The sequence below is a fragment of the Purpureocillium takamizusanense genome, chromosome 7, assembly GCF_022605165.1.
Source record: "Purpureocillium takamizusanense chromosome 7, complete sequence".
Taxonomy (NCBI): domain Eukaryota; kingdom Fungi; phylum Ascomycota; class Sordariomycetes; order Hypocreales; family Ophiocordycipitaceae; genus Purpureocillium; species Purpureocillium takamizusanense.
In genome coordinates, this window is record NC_063074.1 from 1,171,233 (window position 1) to 1,184,913 (window position 13,681).

Below are 13,681 nucleotides of genomic sequence, written 5' to 3' on the forward strand. Positions count from 1 at the left end.
CCGCGAGCTCATGCTTCACGAACGAGTTGCGTGGCAAGACAAAACCGCAAAGCGTAGTCCCTGGCATGAGGCGTCTTGCTGTTTTCTCAGTGGCGTGGGAACAAGACTTTGAAACCTTTTATTTCCGCAGGCGCAAAGATGACTGGTCATGTTCTGTGCTGGTGGTCGACACGACTTTCAGCTACGTTCTGTTGGGCGTAGTTCGAGGCTTCCCCGTCCACACACACACACACACACACCTCATGTGAATACAATAGAGGACGACTCCGCTCGCGTGGAGGCAAGAGAGGAGGAAGAGGACGGTGCGTACGCCATCTCGGCCAGCGTTATGGCCCAAGTGCCGGGCCTCGTCGGCCTAGCACCGCCAATGCGGGCCGTGTGGCCCCCCCCTCATCGCCATCGTCTAAAAAATTCATTTAGATTTTGGCAGCTCATCTCTCGTGCAACACACCATCGCGCTGTGCCCCAGTTTTGGAAATGGGAATCAACGCCGTGAAGTGGGAGGTGAGGGGGGTGGATGGCCGGACTGGGAGAAGCGCGCAAGCCACACATCGACAGCGGCAAAGCCACTGGCCATGCCCGCGCATGTGTCGTTCGCCCAACAGACAGGGTTTCCCCGGGCGGTCAGTGCGGAGGCAACTTGGCACTAGCAGGCACCAAGCGGTCGTGGCCGATCCCTTGTTAGGGCTTGCACTCCGAACGAGGCTTGACAGCTGACAAGACCGTCTGGTCTCGAGTCTTAGACAGCCATGACTCGTCCCGATGCCAGTGACAGCCGACAGAGCCGTTGTTGGCGTCGGCGGGATGGCTGGCCCAGATTGGGATATTAACGTTCACGACCAGCATGGAGCGGGCGTGCGCTGGCGCGAGCACAAACAGTCTGGGGGTTTGAACTCTGAAGCCCTCCATTCCATCTCCATATATGTACACCATTGCGTCGCCGGCTTTTGGTGATGCAGTTGTCACGACTCTAGGAGCGCGCGAGCTTTGGTGCCCCGCGCCTGCTTTTTAGAGCACCTTCCCTATACGAAGCAGTCTCAAGAGCAGTTTCCCAATCGTCTTCTCACTTTCGACTGACCAGTCACCGGGTCACCGGGTCGCCGGGTCACCGGGTCGCCAAGCGCCGACGGAAGGAAGCTGCACCAAGTTGCATTTCGGCAGGCACGCCGTCCTTTTTCTTATTTCCATGTGCGACGGCCGCGCCTCAAGACCTGCTGCTTCGGTCTCGCCAACATGCGTTTCTGGCTGAATGCGGCACTCGTGGCGTCCATCCTGCTGCCCTCGCCGTCTCGCGGGCACACAACTAGAGCCAATGCCCTCGGTACTCCCACGCAGGTGCTGGCTGACGTTCCCAAATGCGCGGTTAGTTTTGCCTTAGTACCCTGGTATTCTTAATGGCCTGCTGACGATACCTCCCTGGTAGGCCAGCTGCCTGACCACGGCCGTGTCCAAGTCATCATGCTCTCTCTCGGACATGCAGTGCATCTGCGACACAAAATCAATCAATGATGAAGCCAGCCAGTGCATATTGCACTCGTGCTCCCTCTCCGACGCGCTCGGTATGAACACCATGGAACGTTGCGGTGCACCCTTTAAACTCATATGGCCACGATCGCTGACAAGCAAATGCACGCGTAGTCGCCAAAAACGTCACATCAATAGCCTGCAATGCCCCCTTTCGTGATAAATCGGGCCAGTATAGCGCCATGGCCATCTCTCTCGGATCTATCGCCGTCTTCCTCGTCCTGGCCCGCGTCATTTTCAAACGCTTCTTCAGCGCAAGGCGCTCTCTTGCTCCCGAGGACACAGTTATCCTAGGCACTCTGGCTCTTCGTGTGTCCTGCATCATCATCAACGTCCGCGGCCTCGCTCACCATGGTCTGGGCAGGGACGTATGGACACTGCCCTTGGAGGAGCTGTCGACATTTGGCATGTACCTCTACATCATGGAGGTACTATACTTTGTCGAATTGTCCCTCATCAAGATCAGTCTATCGCTGTTTTACATGGGCATCTTTCCTGGGACGAATATCCGGCGGCTGCTCTTGGGAACGACTATCTTCAACGGCATTTTTGGCCTGGCGTTTGCCTTGGCAGGCATTTTCCAATGCCAGCCGGTCAGCTACTTCTGGACCCAATATACCGATCCGCGAGGCGGCAGTTGCATCAACCTGAACGCTTTTGGCTGGGTCAACGGTGCTCTCAGCGTGGCGGTTGACCTCTGGTTGATTGCCATACCCCTAAGCCAGGTCTCGAAGCTAACCTTGCACTGGAAGAAGAAGATGGGGGTCATCATCATGTTTATCATGGGAACTTTGTGAGTTCCGTCTCTCTCTCACATATGGGATCAGACTTGGCTAACGACACGTAACAATCAAGTGTCACTGTTGTCTCCATCTTGCGACTGCAATCTCTCGTTTTCTTCGCCAACTCGACCAACCCAACTTATGATCAGTGGAGCCCCGTCAATTGGTCTACCGTCGAGGTCAACGTTGGCATGATATGCACGTGCCTCCCGAGTTTGCGGCTTATCCTTGTGCGCATCTTCCCTCGCCTTGGGTCCGGGTCCAAGGGTGGGAGGTCGCACGGCTCTGATTCTTCTCATTCGCAACCGAAGCTGTCCGATTCCAGGGTCACCAAGGAGCAACATCACCTGTCCGACCTGGAGTCCGGCAAGGTGCACCAGTGGCATCGCATAGGTGGGCAGCCATATCGTATTTCATGACCAGAGCTAACGCGGGTCTCAGAGACCGAGTCAATATCATAGAGCACTGGAGTCAGTACCAAGGACTTGCCCGCTTGTGGAGATTTGCGCGACCTAGCTTGAATCCATTTGTTTGGCAGTAAAAAACAGGATGCCTCGGTTTGGATCAAGTCAAAAAGTATCATAATACAATGATCTTCCATTGAGCGTGGCATGCGAATAGCCATGATTCGATCGGGCTACAGCAACTAATAAATAAATTTCAGGTCCCGCGCCGTTTACCAGTGCGGAACTACAAAGTTTGAATTCATCTGGCCCGTCATTGCAGCTGGGTACGAGGCGGCGAAGCCTGCACGAAGGTCCATGAATCTGTAAAGATTACGAGGAAGCAGAAGAGTTGAAGTCTATGCTATCAAGGGGCCCAAGGCGGTAGGGGGCTCTATATGCCACGCTCCTAAAAGTCTATTCAGGGGTCGGCGAAAGCCAACACACCAACATGCTCGACTACTGCGACGCATCTTGAACCAGTTCAGCGTCGCCCTCCTGATATTGCTGAGCGAGCAGAGTAAACTGCTTCGCGTACTTGAAGTTCTTTTTGACGCCATCGTAATACTCCTTGACGGGCTTGACAACGCCCTCGAGGAAGTCGCTGACCCCGTACGCGGCCAAGCCCTTGGTCTCGGCGGACCAGCGGGTCTCGGTGGCCTTGTCGAAGCAGAACTCGATGGCCTCCTTGAGTTGTGCGGGAATCTCTCTGTGATTGCGGATGTCGCGGATGCGGCGGAACTGCCCGACGGGTCGGCCCGGGAAGTCGGCGCGCGGCACCTGGCCCACATCGGAGCTCAGGTGAATGGGCGTGGCGAGGGCGAGCTCAGGCTGGAGCATGCCCAGATGGTAGAGCCGGTACTTGAGGGTGGCTGGGCCGCGGCATGACGGAGCGAGGGAGGTCGTGGCTGGGGCTGTTGCTGCAGCTGCAGCTGCAGATGTCACGGCCGAGCTCGAGCCTTGTTGTGCGTGCATGGCGTCGGCTCCGGCCTCGATCTCGGCGATGGTATTTTCGGCGTCGACGCCCTCGCGGCGCAAGCATCGTACGCATAGACGTGCTCTCGGCGGTAGCGTGCTTCCGCCTCGCCACCCGCATCATCCGCGGATGCCCCTTCGACGCCGCTGTCCTCCTGGCCAGCCGCGTCAGGCGCAAAGAGCACGCATCGAAAGGCACAGCTGCAGACGTGGCCGAACCACTCCGTCTCCCACAGCAGGATGAACCACAGGGTCAGTCCGAGGGCGAAATGCGCCCTCTCCAGCTCCAGGGCCTTGCGCACCGCCTGGGAGCCCGCGCACGCGCCGAGGAGCGTCCGCCAGTCCTTCATGAGCAGCTCGGGCGGCGGGTCGGCCCAGTCCAGCTGGTACACGGCGGCGGGCGTGCCCGCTTCGAGCTGGCCGGGCATCGAGAGGAGCGAGGAGACGGCATACAAGTTCGACCGCCTAGACACCGTCTCCTTCACGCCAACAGCATCGTACATTGAGCGGGCCATGGCACAGGACCAGGTGCGCTCCTACATGAGCAGTCGCGGGGACAAGGCAAGCTGCTGCCTCGTGACGGGGCTCAAGATCGTGCGCGGTGCGGCCGTCATCCAAAATCGGAGGAAGGTGACGGTGAGCGCCGACGTGCAGAGCACGCTCGGACTGCCTGCGACGATCGGAGTAGGGCCGACGGCGACGCACGAGACGACCGACTCGACGGCTTTTGATGGCTCTACCGACTTTATCTTTGCCATGAGAGTGTCCAGGATACACTTCAAGAAAAAAAGGCTGGGTTGGGAAGCGGCCGGCGACGCTCGTTGTCGAGGAGTACGGCAAGGGGGCCCTCCTATAAGGCTGTAGGGATGTAGAAGACAAGAAACTTGGTAGGCCGTGGTCAGAACTGGTTACACCGTGGGGTCACAATTCTCTGGATGAAACATGAGGAGGAAGCAGCTCGACGCACCGACTCGCTGGTCCTTGATTCTGATGCAGCTAGTGGAATGCAAGGCCAGGAAAACCGAAGAGGCAATCAATGTTCAACGCCGTCGAAACTCGGTGACTGACAAAAAGCTTGAGACAATGGTCGACTTGATGCGGTTATAACACAAAGTTTCTTTAGTTGTTATGGTGTTATAGAGAGCTAGGTAGGTATGAATGCGAAATACCACCTGGTTAGGAAGGACGTGATGACCTGAGGTAGCCTGGGAGGTATATTGACTGGCTACAGGTACCTACGAGATATGGACGGTGGGGTTTACGAACTTCTAGTAACTGCCCGTACCTACAGTAGGTACTATGCGTCGTCCACTGGTAGGTGCCCGAGGTCGGGTGCCTTTATGCACTCACTTTAGCACTCATGCGAGGCGACGTCACCCCCTGTGGCGCCCTGAACCCTTGCCGCTACGTAGTACTAACAGCGCCCCTCAGGTGACCCACCACCCCACAGAGCAGCATGGACATCTCAGGGAGGTGTGCCCCTCATAAGCTTCCATCCTGTCACCCGGACGCCTTTAACGTCCACCGAGCTGTTGCACTCTCCTCGCCACCTGCCCCGGATGCGCGCACCGGGAGGAAAGGGCATCATATATGCACACAACCATGGCGGCACCTTCAATACCGAACCTCCTCTCCTTGCGGGGAGGCAGTCGTGGCGGGAGGGGCGCCGGGCGAGGCGGCAGCAGGAGGCACGGCCACGCCTCTGCCGATGCCGTCATTCAAGACACCGACACCGATGCCGCCGTGTCGAGGCTGAGTGCCGTCGGCCTGGGCTATCTGGACGACCCTTACGCGGGCTTCTTCGTGTCCGGCCCGCCCACGCGGCGGCTACCCATCATCAACCGAGGCATGCGCGCGCCATCTCTGGCTGCCCCGGCCAGCCACCCCGTCTTCCCTGTCAACTAACGCAGCCGTTTCCCCAATTCAGGCACGTACATGCGCACACGAGCCCTGGACCAGGTCGTCGGCGCGTTCCTCGCCGAGACGCGCGGCCAAGGACCCAGGCAGATCATTTCACTGGGCGCAGGCACCGACACGAGGCCGTTCCGCGCCCTCGAGTGGCCCCACACCGACGACCTCATATACCATGAACTCGACTTTGCCGAGACGTGCCGGCGGAAGCTGCACATTGTGCGTTCAGCGCCGGCCATGGCGCGACAGCTCGAGGACGTCGAGGCCGCCGAGAGCGGCTCCTGGAGCGCGCGCCCTGCCAAGGGCCCCAGCGAGTATCACTGCCACGCGGGCGACCTGCGTGACATGCCCGATCGCTTCGCTGCTGCGGCCGGGGGCATGCCCGCGTCGATGCGCACAGACGTGCCCACGCTCGTGCTGTCCGAGTGCTGCCTCTGCTACCTCACGCAACGCGACTCGGAGCGCGTGCTGAGCGTCTTCCGCGACCGCATGCCGCGCCTGGCCGTCGTCATATACGAGCCGATGCCGCTCGACGACGCCTTCGGCCAGGTCATGGTTTCAAATCTACGCGCGCGCAGCATCAGCATGCCTAGCCTGGAGCGCTACAGGGACGTCGCCGGGCAGGAGGACCGGCTGCGTGACGCAGGGTTCCACGCCGTCGGGCACGCGACCATCAAGGATGCCTGGGAGCGGTGGGTCGGCGGCGACGAGCGGAGGAGGGTGGACGCGCTCGAGGGTTTAGACGAGGTGGAGGAGTGGCAGCTGTTGGCGGCGCACTATGTCGTCGTCTGGGGGACAAAGGGAGGCACCTGGCTCGCCGGGCTTGGACAGGAGGCGCGCTAGGTAGATGACAAAATTAAGACGGCCACAAGACATCTCGACGACAGCGGCTGCTGGCACGGCGATGTCGTGTATATGTTGTCATGTGAGTCCATGGTGGCTTGCATTTCCTACAAAGATGATTCGAGCGAAAGTGACAAAGTTCCGCCGCCTCCCTTGCAATGAGAATGACATTGGCGGGGTGATGCACTTATCGGGCGCTGTCGTGGGAAGTGGAGCCGTGGTCCATCACGTGCCTGACCCCAGATTCGTTGATTCGGCGTCTGCGGCCATTGATTGATGACCTGCATGCATTGCGCTCTGAACCCAGTCCGTCCTGTCACGTACTTCGTATGCTTTGTTACCTAGTCAATCTTATTAAACCTCCTCTCGTATTGATCCACTGTCGCTTTTCTGCATCACCCAGAACCACGACGGTTTGAAGTTTTCCCTGTTTGTTTTCCCCTCTGCTACCGCTCATTATTCTTGTACGCTCGCACGCGTCGTTGAATACCGTCTCGCGTCTCAGTGCCCTCTCACTCGTGCCCGGAAGCCGGCATTTCGTCTGAGGGAGGCGCGCATCTGCCCCCGGGCCAGGGCGTGGAGGCTTTCACACGATAAAAACCTCGGCGGCGGTGTCGCAAATACCGAGGACCAGAGACGGCAGGGGCAATCGATTCGGACGTCACTCCTGCTGCGTGAGCAGCCACTGCGACCGCGACCATGGCGGACAAGGACAACAAGGCGTACAAGTATCGCCAGGAGATCAGTCAGGTTAGTAGTGGCAATCCCCAGATCTCCCTTTCGATTCAGTGAATGCAATTCGCACGGCGGATCGTGAACCTCTCGTTCCCTGGGCGGCGGCGGCGGAGCCGATATATCCTTGGACTCGCCTCACCTGGTCGTCTCAACACCCGCGGAAGCCTCCCCTCGGGCTCCTCAATCGATATCGAGGATGCTGACGCACATGCGCCGACTGTGTCGCCTCACGAACCCGGTCCAGCACCAGTCACTCACCCCCCGTTGAACAGGCTTCAACAAACTGGCATCAGATGAGACGGGATTGCTCCCGCCGCTGGGCCCGGACCACCGCCCGCGGCTCGTTGAGGTCGTACCAGCTTGCCCTACGTCGAGAGAAACGCTGCGTGTTCAGGCCCGGTGCCCCAATAAGCTGCTGCGCAAGACCCGGAGCGTGCTGGCTGTGGGAGCGGCTCAAACGAATAGTCATCGGTCGCCGGGCTCGCGCAGCTGCGAGCTGTGCGGTGCGCTGAACGGCCGCGCGCCCGGAAGCCAAATATGCTACCTGGTCGCTCCTGCACTGCACTTTGCCACTCAACCTCTCATCTCTCGCAACTGCATGGCAAGCAGCTCCTCCACCTGGTCAAACTCCTCAACCCACAACAACACTGGAACCCTCCAACTCCGCCGCCCAGCATGGACGCCAACGAGCAAGGCGAACACATGCCCATGTTGATGCCTCCGCCGCCGGCAAAGTCGCAGAAGTCGCCGCGTGAACTCATGGTTAACACGATTCGGCAGATGATGTACGTATCGGGCGAGACCGCCGAGCCTTCCGTTGAGACTACGAGTATCATCGAGGACATTGTGCGGCAGCAAGTCATCGAGCTGGTGAGCTGATTTCCCTTTCTCCCCTTGGTCATTTCCTACCGCGGCTCCCACAGCTGCTTTTGGCATTCAAATAATGGCTTGCTGACTCGCACACCCCCCCTCTCAGCTCCGTAATTGCACTGAGCTGGCCTCGCGCCGCGGCTCCAAGTCTATCAGTACAAACGACCTCATCTTTCAGATCCGCCACGATCAGGCCAAGGTGTCGCGGCTGCGCACCTTCCTCTCGTGGAAGGACGTCCGCAAGAACGTCAAGGACTCGGACGACAAGGGCGCCGACGCCGACCTGGCCGCGGGCGACGACCCTGTGGGCGGCGTCGTGGCCGGCTCGGGCGGCCCCGTCGACGAGGCGGCCAAGAAGAACAAGAAGGCCAAGGTCGGCTTGCCCTGGGAGCCCGCCTCCTTCTTCTCCGTCGAAGTGCCTGAGCGGGAGGACGAGGAGGACGAGGAAGAGGACGAGATGAACTACATGACCCTCCAACGCCTCCGCAAGGCCGACGAGCGCACCAAGCTCATGACGCGTGAGGAGTACGTCACCTGGTCCGAGTACCGACAGGCCTCGTTCACCTGGCGCAAGGGCAAGCGCTTCCGCGAGTGGGCCGGCTTCGGCATCGTCACCGACAGCAAGCCCTCGGACGACATTGTCGACATCCTCGGCTTCCTCACCTTCGAGATGGTCGCGACCCTCACCGAAGTCGCCCTCAAGGCCAAGGAGCAGGAGGACCTGGCCCGCGCCCAGTCGGGCGCCGACAGCGTCGCCGGCGCCAAGAAGCGCAAGCACCAGCACGGCCTCTTCGACCCCCCCAGCGAGGGGAAGACGCCCATCGAGCCGCGGCACGTCCAGGAGGCGTTTCGTCGCTTCCAGCAGCGTCCCAAGAAATTGCGCGCCATGCTCAACGGCACCCGCCTCATCCAACACACGCCCCTCAACATCATCTAGACTGTGGTCTCGACTTTCTCACCGTCCGTACTTGTCTTGCTCTCCTTTGGCGTCGGCGCATGGTGGATGCCCACGAGCTTAGTGGGATGTGGCTCTTGTTCACGGCTGGCTTCGGGTTTTTTTTGGGGGGGGGGGGGGAGTCTCTCGGTTCGCAAGGGATTTGAGGTTGTGCTTGGTTTCGTGGCCAACAGGATACCCGAGTTGTCTTTCTAGGCATTTTCTGAGACGTGATAGAGTCAAAGAAGCATCATGATTCTATTTTCTCCTCTCTCAAGAAGGAAGGCAGTGGGGCAAGAACAGTGACCTCTTGGATTAATCGCCATCTAACCTGACAGACCATGTCCCCTCTCATATGCATCGTGGATCCAACATCGATGCAACACCAGTCTACAGGCGGCCCTCTAAAACGCCGACCCGCTGATGCTAATGTATGAGAAGCCAAGTGAACAATACGACGTATTAAATCAAACACTTTACACAGTACGCCGTGCTCAATGCCCGCCAAATGTAAATCGTCTCCGTCGTACCACCGTATCAGCCCGCCGCAACCTCGTCCCGACCCTCTGCAGGCTCAGGGGCAGGACTTCGTCCTCGTCCTCGCCGGCGGCGGCGGTGGCGCCAACGTCGCCAGCTGCGTTGCGCTGGCCGTGCTGCGAAGCCTGTTGAGCGAACGTCGCGGCTCTCCGCAGCGATACTCCCGCGTCGGCGGCGTGGCTCGCGGAAGTGGCGGCAGACTCATGGGCATCCGCCGTCGACCCGGAGCCGCCGGACTGCGACGACCCGACCTTGGCCAGTTGCTTTTGGTCTCCGCCGAGGGTCTGAGCGTAATCGCCATAGTTAGGCCGCTCGAGCATGCCGCTTCGGAAGGCGTTGACTCCGACCAGCAGCTTGACCAATTCTATGAGCTCTTCGAGATACTCGATGATCTCCATCATGCCGGCGGTGCTGGCGTTCCACGAGAGAAATTTCCGCTTGGTGATTAGACTCGCAGTTTCTTCGTCCAGTTCGGCCCTAGTCGAGAACCGCCTGACGCCGGAGACGTCGGCATCCGACCTTTGCCTCATGAGGATCGCGCGGACGCGGTTGATCAGCCGCAGCTGAGCGAGACGCGCCGAAGGGATGAACTGGGGTAGTGGCAACCACGTGGTGAGGGCCTCGTTGACAGAGAAGAGCGTGAGGGTGCACGTGGCGGCTACGCTCCTCCTGTATGCGTACACCTCTGAGTTGAGGTCCTCGAGGATGGAGGAGCCGTAAGCGAGGCGAAGCTGCACGACGCTGTCCATTCGGTCAATGATCTGGTGTAGAACGTATATTATTTCCTCGTAAATCGGAGCAAGAGGCTTGAAGCTGCCCTTGAGGCGCGGTTCGTTGAAGCAAAAGGGGAGAAATGTCTCTGCGGCCGCAAGTGCTGCTTGCGCCTTGTCGCGGGCACGATTGAAGCGGTTCAGAAGCTTCTCTGATTTCAAATCGAGTCGCTCTGGCGTGTCGACGCCAACAGCAAGGCTGGCTTGCATCTTTTGCACCTGTCGGACCGATGCAGAGAGCGACTCAACAAGGCGGTCCCGGGCTCGAACGGGAGCGATACAAACTTCGACGAGAACGGCAACAAGCCCGCCTATAATGAAGGCGACGAGACGCTTGTAATACACCGTGACCGCCTCTGAGCCAAGGTCGATTGACGCTGTACGCTTGTCAGTATCAACATTTTGGGGACCGCTGGGCACTTGACTTACCGAGCGTGACAACTGCCATGGATACAATGGAAACGATGCCCGCCTTGACGTACTTGGTCGTGATCTGTACATACACGGAGGGGACGATACCCAACACCAATATTACCACGGCGGCGACTCGATTTCCTCTTCCGATCTCGACGGCCAGGTATCCAAAAGTGCAGCCGATCACAACACCAAATATACGCAGGCCAAAGGCGAACAATGACGTGCCAATGGCCACTTCGAAGACGAGAATGAGCTGCATGGGCGCCCACACGCCGCGCACCTCCGTGTACCAGGCGTTCCAAGAAGCCACCAGAGCTGGCCAAGTGACTAGAAACACAGCCATGGCCAGCTTGACCGCATAGTGGAGGTCATCCGAGCCCTGAGCCCACTCGATTGCATCGGCGGCGCAGGCGCGGGTCATCATCATCCAGCCCTTGCCCACTGGTCTTTTGGACTTCTTGCGGCTTTTGTGCCCGTGATTCAAGTCTTTCGACTTCGTGGGCTTTTCTGAAGGAGCATTCGCAGGGACTGCTTCTTCGTCTCCTGGATACCGAAGGCCGTCGTCGTATGGCGGTGGCTCCTCATCCTTGGCGGCTGGTGCTGAGCGAGAACCCTTGCCCGTGCGGGCAGCTTTCTTCGCCCTTTCGGGGAGGACCATGGCGTCAGACTCTCCTCCCGTGCTGAGCCACTGGCGGAGACTGGTGATGTGAGGCATCCATATCCGTGAGCGATTGTGGCGTCGCTGTCTCTTGTCAACCAGGATGCGAGCGTGGCGGAGCATTCCTAGCACTTGAGCCGCCGAGTCACGATATGCAAGCAGGAAAGACGATGCCAAGAACGTCTCCATGCGCGGCATGAGGTCGACAGACTCTCCCGACTCCATCGCAGCGCGCTTGAGCTCGTCCGTCGACCTCCTATCAAACCGAGCAATGGCTCCAGTAAACTCGTCGATCCGCAAATCGATTTCTTCCAAATGTATTCCATGTGGAGCCGGAGCTCCCGAGGGCAGAGTCGGCACGTCGTAGCAGTAGGCGAGACACGACGCCACGAGGATGACGGCGTCATCCATTGACGCCTGGAACTCGAGCACGGGGGCTTTGATGTGCTGTAGGATCGACTCGAGAAGCTGGGCGCTGCCGGTCTCGAGTTCCTTGACAGGCTTGACCTTATCAATCCTGTCTGCATAGCTCTTCTGCTTGTCGAATTTTGGCCGTGAGACAGGCGTTGTCGGTCCAGAGTCGGGCGTCAAGTCCGGAGTGACCGGCCGAGAGGGCCGCTCTGTGCCCATAATCGGTTCTTCGGCGTCGTCTTCGTTACCGAGCACGATAAACTTGTTCTCGCATGCTCCAATGAGGATAATGATGTTTTGCACAGCGCTTGTCATGAGTTGGGTGCTAATGGGTTTCATCGAGATGGGTGGGAGCGCGGATATGGAGATCTCAAAGTTAACTTCATTCTGGGCGGCCTTGCAACGGGACAGTTGCGCTCGAAGCTTCGACTTTTGCGCAGTCAATTGAGCGAGACTTGTCAAGTGACAGGGAATGTCGGCGAAGGCAGAAGGCGTTTTGGAAGCTTTGAATGGGCTAGGAAGTTGTGCCAGGAGCCCGGCAAAGCGGCGTTTTGTCGACTGCCATCTTGACATTTGCTTGCCATGGGAGCTCTTGTGTGTCGAAGCAGCGAACAGCTCCTTGCACTCTTCGGCGTCACCTCCGGGCGTAATGAACCAATGTGTCGCGCGGTCCAAGGTCTCCATAGTGTCCATCAACGTGTCGATGGTTGACGAGCCCAGATAGCTGCTGGAGAACTCGGGGAAAATGGCAAGATGAACGACGAGAGCAACACCTGCACCGATCAGCGTCGGGACGTAAATGGTTGTGAAGAGCGTCGTGGTCGCCGTCGAGGGTAGTTGGATGGTCAAGAGCGATTCAACGATGAGAAAGTAAACGAAGAGAAAGAGGCGCGGACTTGACGACCGGAAGTAGCCATGCACAAGTGTGGTCGTCAGGAGGAACAGGGCGCGGATCGTGTAAGCCGCCGGAGGATTGGAGTCCTCCACGAGGCTGGATAAGTACAGAGACAAGAGCGACCACGCGAGGCCGACCAGGGACCCGAGGAGAACCATGAGCAGCGCCTCGATCATGCTGCCCATGCGCTGGCCGGGGTTGGCGAAGACGGCAATCAAGGGGATCAGAAAGGTGGACTTGGTCTTGAGAGACGGGAGGATGGCGATGCTGACGGCGATGACGGCAGCAACAGAGTTTTTGATGATGCGCTGCCATGGGGCCTTGGTCTGGCAGTCGCCCCAAAGGAGGCCGGCGAGCCTCTTGACTGGGTTCGAGCGAGCCATGATGAGTAGAAGAAGAAGCTGACAGGAGACTGTCCCATCACAGCGGCCGGAACGGGCGGACGGGCGTCGTAGACACCGCGAGGAGATTGCGAGGTCGACGAGGTGTATGAGAGCGGAGAAGGCCCCTCTGCTCAACCCCCAAACTCGCGACTGGCAGATGCAGATCCAACCGACGTTACTAGAAATCGCCAGTGAGAGCAGCCGAGAGCGACTGACATGGCGGGGGCAGAGGCATGTCGTCGAATGGCGAGCGGCGAGAGTGGTGAGCAACCGGGGCGTGATGCGAATCGCAGCGGCGCCAGAGTGTCGATCCAGGCAGTGGTGGCTGCGGTGCGGCGTCGAGGTGGGGAGGGGGGGGGGAATGCGGACGTGAAGTTGGAGAGGTCGCGTGAGAGTCTGATGCTGCCACTTGGGGCGCACGCGAGAGAGAGAGAGCGATTCCGGCCCGTGGTGGGTGGTGGTGGTGGGGGGACGGGAGTCGAGAAATAAAAAGCGGGCGCTTGCTTGACCCGCGCTTTCCTAAACAGTTTGGATTTCAATGCGAGTTATGTTCCAAGGTAAAGCGCCAAAATTAGATATCATTTTGCCCACTT

At 59.0% G+C, this 13,681-nt stretch overlaps 7 protein-coding genes across 8 annotated transcripts; 3 read left to right on the forward strand and 4 right to left on the reverse strand.

The window, feature by feature from the left end:
• The first annotated feature begins 243 nt into the window (after positions 1–243).
• Positions 244–3,134, forward strand: JDV02_007663 (uncharacterized protein). Its single transcript, XM_047989177.1, has 5 exons — positions 244–1,362; positions 1,424–1,559; positions 1,639–2,317; positions 2,380–2,699; positions 2,748–3,134. Exons 1-5 carry the CDS (start codon positions 1,234–1,236, stop codon positions 2,765–2,767), a joined length of 1,284 nt encoding a protein of 427 aa, XP_047845176.1. The 5' UTR covers positions 244–1,233; the 3' UTR covers positions 2,768–3,134.
• Positions 3,135–3,164: 30 nt separating this feature from the next.
• Positions 3,165–3,589, reverse strand: JDV02_007664 (uncharacterized protein; the record flags this gene model as incomplete). Its single annotated transcript, XM_047989178.1, has 1 exon — positions 3,165–3,589. The coding sequence occupies one exon, from the start codon at positions 3,587–3,589 to the stop codon at positions 3,209–3,211; it is 381 nt and encodes a 126-aa protein (XP_047845177.1). The 3' UTR covers positions 3,165–3,208.
• Positions 3,590–3,690: 101 nt separating this feature from the next.
• JDV02_007665 (uncharacterized protein) lies at positions 3,691–4,239 on the reverse strand (the record flags this gene model as incomplete). The annotated part of the gene is made up of 1 exon (XM_047989179.1): positions 3,691–4,239. One exon carries the CDS (start codon positions 4,237–4,239, stop codon positions 3,691–3,693), a length of 549 nt encoding a protein of 182 aa, XP_047845178.1.
• Positions 4,240–4,260: 21 nt separating this feature from the next.
• On the reverse strand, positions 4,261–4,482 carry JDV02_007666 (uncharacterized protein; the record flags this gene model as incomplete). Its single annotated transcript, XM_047989180.1, has 1 exon — positions 4,261–4,482. One exon carries the CDS (start codon positions 4,480–4,482, stop codon positions 4,261–4,263), a length of 222 nt encoding a protein of 73 aa, XP_047845179.1.
• Positions 4,483–5,228: 746 nt separating this feature from the next.
• Positions 5,229–6,603, forward strand: PPM1 ([Phosphatase 2A protein]-leucine-carboxy methyltransferase). 2 transcript variants are annotated; one of them, XM_047989181.1, is made up of 2 exons: positions 5,229–5,570; positions 5,652–6,603. In XM_047989181.1, exons 1-2 carry the CDS (start codon positions 5,315–5,317, stop codon positions 6,476–6,478), a joined length of 1,083 nt encoding a protein of 360 aa, XP_047845180.1. In that variant the 5' UTR covers positions 5,229–5,314; the 3' UTR covers positions 6,479–6,603. The 2 variants fall into 2 exon arrangements, with proteins under 2 accessions (XP_047845180.1, XP_047845181.1); XM_047989182.1 differs by having other exon boundaries at positions 5,229–6,603.
• A 178-nt stretch (positions 6,604–6,781) lies between these two features.
• Positions 6,782–9,138, forward strand: SPT3 (Transcription initiation protein spt3). The gene is made up of 3 exons (XM_047989183.1): positions 6,782–7,228; positions 7,994–8,083; positions 8,190–9,138. The coding sequence occupies exons 1-3, from the start codon at positions 7,178–7,180 to the stop codon at positions 9,018–9,020; spliced, it is 972 nt and encodes a 323-aa protein (XP_047845182.1). The 5' UTR covers positions 6,782–7,177; the 3' UTR covers positions 9,021–9,138.
• A 132-nt stretch (positions 9,139–9,270) lies between these two features.
• JDV02_007669 (uncharacterized protein) lies at positions 9,271–13,457 on the reverse strand. The gene is made up of 2 exons (XM_047989184.1): positions 10,754–13,457; positions 9,271–10,701 (listed from the first exon to the last, which is right to left on the reverse strand). The coding sequence occupies exons 1-2, from the start codon at positions 13,086–13,088 to the stop codon at positions 9,512–9,514; spliced, it is 3,525 nt and encodes a 1,174-aa protein (XP_047845183.1). The 5' UTR covers positions 13,089–13,457; the 3' UTR covers positions 9,271–9,511.
• Positions 13,458–13,681: the final 224 nt, after the last annotated feature.